This window comes from Myotis brandtii, unplaced genomic scaffold (assembly GCF_000412655.1).
Source record: "Myotis brandtii unplaced genomic scaffold, ASM41265v1 scaffold394, whole genome shotgun sequence".
Taxonomy (NCBI): Eukaryota; Metazoa; Chordata; class Mammalia; order Chiroptera; family Vespertilionidae; genus Myotis; species Myotis brandtii.
In genome coordinates this window covers 1,317,105-1,324,708 of record NW_005365111.1, presented here as the reverse complement: position 1 = coordinate 1,324,708, position 7,604 = coordinate 1,317,105, and the positions used below count along the sequence as shown (strand labels likewise).

Genomic DNA, 7,604 nt, shown 5'->3' with positions numbered 1-7,604 from the left:
TGTGACATTAGATGTGAAATAGAAATAACATATACATTTAAAAAGAACTTCTCCTTTCATAATTTTACTTTTTCTTCACCATTATCATTTATTTTCTTTGGGGTAATGTGCCTTTTGAAACACAGAATTAAGGAACAGACCACACTATGAAAAAGGCTTGTCTATGAATATTATATTTCAGCCACAATCAAGTTGTTTTTTCTGTTTGAAGAACAAAGCTTCCACTGTAATATAAAAACCACTGTAAACATATTCTTGATATTTTTGTCAACATGTCAATAAAAAAGTAAAAAGTATGAAACAATAATAAAGCTTATAATTAACTTCCACCAATAAATGTATATAACAGAGCAAAATCTCTTACAGTTATACATACACATATGCGTAAATATAAGTATTCCTTAAAACAATTTGTAATATAAACACTTAAATTTTTACTTAAAACCCATTTTAGTTAAATTTGATCCCAGTAATAAGCATGTAGAAAAGTAGACCCCTTTTATCTTCTTTTTTTTAAACATATATTTTATTGATTTTTTAGAGAGAGGAAGGGAGAGGGATAGAGAGTTAGAAACATCGATGAGAGAGAAACATCGATCAGCTGCCTCCTGCACACCTCCCACTGGGGATGTGCCTGCAACCAAGGTACATGCCCTTGACCAGAATCAAACCTGGGACCCCTCAGTCCATAGGCCGACGCTCTATCCACTGAGCCAAACCGGTCAGGGCTCCTTTTATCTTTAGATAGATTTTTAATTACTTCTGTTCAAATATAGGAATGCCAGTTGTCTGGTTTTTAAGAAACCAGAAGGTCTGTGTGTCATGTAGGGAAAAAATTCCCTATAAGAACCTCAAAAATAACAAAAACTCCACCATTCTCTTTTGATGGCCTGAGTAAGCAGCCAAAGAACATTGGTCACAAACTGGCCTTTGGCCAGGTTTATCTTCTTCAGTTTCCAGACTGTACATTGCATGGAGCCTTTAGGAGCCTTTGGCTGACTACTAGGTTGTTCTAGCACTCGCACATTCTCTTTTATGGAATAAATAGTCCTACTTTGCCTACCCAGTCAATACTACAAAGGAAGAAGGTGGTAGTACATTTTATTTAGCTGATGGGTCATTTTAGTTCTCATTTGATGGCATACATGCAAAGAGATATATTAGTATGATTGAGAACAATTTGTTAACTTTATATCTTAAAAGGCTAGTTCTTATCCTTTGTAAAGCTTTTAATTGAGGCAGAAAACCTTGATCTTGGACCCATTTTTTGAGTGCCAATACAGAACTATTTTTCACCTTTTGGCAAATGATCAAATACATAATTTAGTTAATAGTTGTGGACTATAACTTTAACACTTAAAATACTTTTTGGACCTCTAATAATGTGGATGCATAAATGAGAGAGATTTATAGGCACACATTTAATTACTTGTAAATTATTAACGGAAATTGTTATTTTTATTGTAAATTGTTTGAGAAACTCTTTTTCATTGATTTGCATTGGAAATGGATTTACACTATTCTTAACATATTTCATCTCCTTTTTCTGGCAATGAGACCTTCTTCTTAGGTACGTAAGTCATGCTGGACAAAGAATGCTTTCTAAATGTAGACAGCCTTCTCCTAAAGTTCCCCCCTGAAAAGAAATACAGGAGAGGGTCAAAACAACAGTTTGATGCAGCCAGAGACAAGGTTATGACCACTGACTTTTGCATTCTAAGGACAGAATCACAAGGCTTAGTTTCACTGTGTAAAAAGTGAAGGTGGATGGTACGTTGAATATGATATGGCATGAAGCAGATCAAAAAGGCAGCTGTTACAATTATAATCATTCCTATAGCCTTTTTACGACTTGGTAGATTTTTCTTCATTGAATTTTTTAGTAAGGTCAAAATGATCATTGTGTAACAGACGATTATGATAATAAAAGGAATTATAAATCCAAAAAACAATGACACATAATGCAAGACCAAAACATGATTTTTAGCTTGATCATCCCGTGGAGGCTCAAAGCACTTGGTATTGTTTTTCGCATCTTTTAAAGGCTTGGATAGTAAAAATGGAGAACTGGTCAAAATCACAAAAATCCAAATGCTAACACATACAAATCTGGCTTTTTTCTGTGTAACCAAATTAATGTTTTGGACTGGGAAAACAATTGCAATGCACCGGAAAAAGCTCATGGCTGTCATAAAGAAGATGCTACAGTAGAGGTTGACATACAAGGCATAGGTGCTGAAGCGGCACAAAAAGTCACCAAAGAACCAAATGCCTTTGTGAACATAATAGACCACACGGAGAGGCAGTGTACACACACACAATAGATCTGATACTGCTAAATTAATCATGTATATTTGGAAGGCTGACTTCTCATGATATGTTTTTATGAGGACATAGAGCACAAAGCCATTGCCAAAGAAGCCCACAACGGAGATCATAGAATACAAGGTGGAATACACTTGATTGCGGAAGTCATCAATAGTGTCATTGCAAATAATATTACTGGCAGAAGATCCTGTCAGATTTCCAGCTCCATCCATGTTTCTCTAGGAATGTCTGCTTGTTGCCTACAATATATATATAAAAAATCTTGTCAATTTTTATCAGACCATAAAAAACAGGAGGTAGTAAGCTTTCACTTTATAGTGTCACTATGTATGCATTTTGACCATGGCAGGAAACAAGGCTAGTAGGACAATGAGGAGGAATTCAACTGCACCTAGTACCCAGGAGAAGCACTCTTTCTTACCTCCTTTTCCACCAGTGTTTGCCTGATGAACTTCCTCTTAATCTTCAAGAACTATCTAAAACAGCTCCGCTTTATTTTGTCTTATTACTCTAGTACTATTCTGTAAATCTTCCTTTAAAGTGAGTTTGTTTTTCAATTAGAGAAAAGCTCTAAAGAGAGTGTTATCATAAATATGAATCTATTTATCTAGTTATCTATCAATTTATTTATCATTTATCATATATTTACTGGAAAAGCACTGAATTCTCTTGGAGAATAAAATGTGGGTGAAAATTCGTGGTTCCCCTAAGAAGAGGGCTTCCTAGGTAACATCTGCTGGGTGATGCTTCAACCTAGGGAAAATAATTGGATTTTCTATTAATGTAACTAATTCCCCTGAGGAATAATCTTATTCTAGAATATGGTTGACTCTATTTAGAACCACAGAACACCAAGGCTAGAGACATTTTAGAAGCCATCTAATTATTTTAATGAGGAAAATACAATGAGGTGAAATGCATTTCTCAAATCTGTACCATAAGTTTGGGCTTTGAGGAAAGACTAGCTCATTGGAATATACTTTCTGGCTGAATATGTTGTACCTGTTCATCCTCGTTCTCTTCCTAAACTCACACTCACAGCTTTAACTGTTGAAAAATACATGTTCATTTCTTTCATAACAAGTTGTTGTTACTTGGTCAACTTAGGTCAACTATATCAGGGCAGTTAATCAGGGCAAACTAATCAGATAAAAATGGGGATAAGGTAGTGATTTTTTAAATGTTCCTCTACATTATTTTCCTTCATTCTTTATAAGATGGTGGGAGCAATTCATCAATAAGTAATGGTAGATAACTTTTGATTGAAGTCTAATGTGTTGGCCTTTTACACAGTTCTTGCTCAATGGTAAGAGAGGAGTTGGGGTTTGTAAGGTGAGAGGACTGCTTGAGCATGAAATAACTGCCAGCAATAGAAGAAACTGATCTCGTCTCTGCATAGGGACACAGAAACATACAGCTCTTATAGTGGTTGTAGGTGGGATATAACTCCCCATGCTTACTACTGCTAGCAATTATATCTGCTGCAAAGATATACGTCATCCATCCATCCAAGTTCTATTTTTTCCTTTCATTAAAAATGTCATTTTTTTAACCAAGAACTGTTGGTATATGATAAAAAAAATTGCTGAATCTGAGGCTGTATATCTTAAAATGATAGAGAAAAATTAGTTCACTGTTACTAACCTCTGCATTATTTCTCAGTTTGCTTTCCAAGTACCTGTCTCTTTCACCATTTGTCCTCTGAACTCAGGTGTAATTGTGGAAGAAAGGGAAATTGCCTAAACCTAATCTAGTGGTTTGTTTGTTAGCCTTGTATTGAGTTTTCCCCAAATAGAGCAGCGTTATGTTGTGAATCACTAGATGGTGCTGTTGAAAATTTTTTATATAGCTTTTGTTTTAAGAAGTACACTTGAAGGGTATTATGTAATTACCATCTGTCCTTCCACTATCGACCCTCACTATACCCTGCCACAAACTCTTTCTGGAATAATTTTTCATACATGATAGCTTCCAATTATGTTATGTTCTTGCTCTAAAACCTTCAATGGCTCCTGAGAACCTTCCGAATAAAATCCAGATTCCTTGGCCAGATTAAAGCTTCCTATAGTCTGGTTGCAATGAAACTTTCCTAGCTTCTTTCTTTTTTTGCTTTCATTCTGAGTTTATTTAACATTTCATCCAGCTGAACTGAAACAGTACATTGATCCCCACATTGGCAAGACTGCGCTAACACTGAACAGCCGCCGCCCGCAGCACGCGCACAGCCACTCCCGCCTGCGGGTCCGGCGCCTTTCCCAGCCATTGCACTTCCTGGGAGCGGTCCTCCAGGTCGCTGGGAGGTGGCCAAGGGCATCCTGTCCGTTTGTTCCTTTTTATAAACCACGGTTATGCTGACAGGAGATAAAAGCGCCAGGAGCCGGAGCTCCTACGATAATGTTAAGTAGACACAGCTCCACAGTTGCTAGCCCTTTTATAATGGCGCCTAAAAATGGCAGTTTATCCACCTTCTGCCCAGCCATTGCTTTTTCAGCAAAGGTGAGGATGCTGGGGGGGCTCCCAGTGAGGGGGTGAGCATTCTGGGGTAGCCGGGCGTGGGAGGGCCTCCCGGGCTGGGCTCTCGGTAGGAGCACCCTGCCAGCACCTCAGGGAGACCGCCTTGAATTTCAGGCTTTGACCACTTCTTCAAGAGCAGCATCTACGGCAACAAAACACACGCAAGGCCGGCATGTGTTGTGGGAACCTCTTTTGCTTCAAAGGGTTTAAGACGGAAATATGGAGAACATTTTGGAGGCATAAAGGACCTAGCTTCTTTCTTACTTCTCCCCTTTGCAGATCCTAGAATTCAATGGAAAAACTATTTAGCTATATACCAGGAATATTTTTCACATGTTTTCCTACCTGCCTATCTTTTTTCATGAATTTCTTCTTCTTGAAATGCTCTTTCCTCCATCCATGTGCAAAAACTACTCATCCTTCAGCACAAATTACATCTTAACCAAACCTTTTCTCAACCTCTATCCAAAGTAATTTCTATATTTTTCCATGCTGGGGTACTTTTAATCTATCTTGCAGATCAATGATTTGCATGCATGTGTTATCTTTCCTCAGAGACTTTCTGGATGATATGTAAGAAGGCACCACACACAGGGCTAACACATATGTACCTTGCCCATAAGTGCTCAGTAAATGCTAATTGAGTGAATGAGTAAATTAATGATGGAACAAGTTTGTCATTTGAAAGGATTATTTATCATCCAGATTCACTTAGTGTTACATTTTCATTCTAGTAATTAAAAATCTTTCCAGCCTCAGAGTCTAAAGTGGCTTTGTTAAGTAAAGTTGCTTCCTAAATTATTAAGGAAGGCACTAAATCATAAAGCTAACTGTAAGATTAAAAAACACCCACATCTTGATACAGAGTAATTATTTATTTGTCTGTTAAATAGTATAAATACATTTGAAACTCCCATATCTTTGAATAAAATATGCCAAGTAAATCTGATAAAGAAATTAATAGAAACAGACAAAGAAACAGATGATCTTTATTTCCTTTAAGAAACTTTCCAGTCCTTACAGACCAAAATAAGCTTTCCTAGTAATTTCTATATTTAGGTTCAATTGTTTATTTTTAATTAATCAAGTCAACTGACTTAAAGTAGGCCACTAAAAAAAAAGACTATAAAATTCTCAAACTAATAATAAATCCTAAAGGGGTAGGGATCATTTAGTCCAAGCCACTCATTATACAGGAAGGCTTTACTTGCCTTCAACAACATTTAATTCATATTTATAGAATTACTGTGATTCCCCGTTAATGAGACCCATGCTATGTAGATACTGAGATGCCTAATATTCCATTTCTGCCTTCAAGAAGCTCATAGTATTGTGGGGGAAAGGAGTGATGGCTCAGAGTGTAGAGAGATTACAATGCAGTATGAAAGAGTTATAGCACAAAACAAATGGTTATTAATTGATTAATATAAACAAGCAATAAACATAAATGAACTTAATTTTAGTGCAAATGATGAAGGAAGTTACTTTATGAAGATACTTTGCAAGTTAAAGAAACAGGAGTCATTTAGAAAATGGAACCATACCTCTTTGCAGCACTGCAGTATTCTTCAAAAATGTTCCTGGTTTGTGATCAGTGCCTCTTATGATATAGTATCAGATGAAGCCTAAACTGAAATCATAACACTGAAAGGGAAGTTAAAGACATTAGAAGCAGTCCAAAAGGGTCATGGGAGCTGAGCAGCCTTAAACACAGTTCCAGGGTGTGTGATGGGACATCAAAACTCTACTGACAGATTTAGGACGTGTTATTGAATTCCATGACTCATTCTTTTCTCTCCATTCATTTTTATATCCCCAGGGGCAAAACTTGGAATAGAAACCAGGGCTGATTATTGATGTTTGCTTTTGTGTACACGTAACTTCTGTATCTAAAGATGAACAGAGTATTATAAATACTCTTTTTGCTATGAAGCCATGGTATTTACCATATTTTCTCTTCTAAATAGTTTGTTATAAAGTTAAAAGGGGAAATAATTTAGGAGTTCATATCCAAGGTTCTAGTTTTTTAGGAATAAGAGTTAGAACAAAAAAAATCAAGTATATCTGTCTGGGATGTCCAAGGGACAATTTTCCCTAAAGGAAAGATGGCTTGGACTTTGGACTGTTCTTCCTAAAAACTCATAATAGCAGTTATTGTTTATATCATTAATTTGGCACATATTATATACCTTTGGAGATAAACTGTTTTATAATTTGTATAGTTAACTTTTAATGAGTGTATGTCTCTTCTCTTCAATTAAACTATATCATAAAATCTAACAGTATAACAAAACTTAAGAAATGAGCAAATAAGGGTTTTCTTGGAACAGCAGCAACTCGAACACTTTTATTTTAAACTAGAGGTCTGGTGCACAAACTTTGTGCATCGGGGAGGGGGGTCCCCTCAGCCCAGCCTGCACCCTTTCAAATCGGGGACTCCTTAGGGGATGTCCGACTGCTGGTTTAGCCTGATCCTGGGGATTGGGCCTAAACTGGCAGTCAGACATCCCTCTCACAATCTGGGACCACTGGCTCTTAACTGCTCACCTGCCTGCCAGCCTGATCACCCCAAACTGCCTCTGTCTGCCGGTCTGATCACCCCTAACTGCCCCCCCCACCAGCCTGGTCACCCCTTACTGCCCACTCTACTGTCTTGGTATCCCCCAACTCTCCCCCCCTACAAGCTTGGTCACCCCACGCAGCCTGCTGTTCAGTCGTTTGGTCATCCCTCACTAACCCACCTGCTGGCCTGGTTACCCCAA

At 37.4% G+C, this 7,604-nt stretch overlaps 1 protein-coding gene across 1 annotated transcript in view; it reads right to left on the bottom strand.

Annotated features, from left to right (window-relative positions):
• Positions 1–696: 696 nt before the first annotated feature.
• Positions 697–7,604, bottom strand: part of CYSLTR1 (cysteinyl leukotriene receptor 1) — a 38,925-nt gene continuing 32,017 nt past the window's right edge. The window contains exons 2-3 of the mRNA XM_005872857.2: positions 6,387–6,486; positions 697–2,567 (exon numbers count right to left, since the gene is read on the bottom strand). Coding sequence (XP_005872919.1) covers positions 1,524–2,540 — 1,017 coding nt within the window. The 5' untranslated portion in view covers positions 2,541–2,567; positions 6,387–6,486 and the 3' untranslated portion in view covers positions 697–1,523. The remainder of the gene's footprint in view (positions 2,568–6,386; positions 6,487–7,604) is intronic.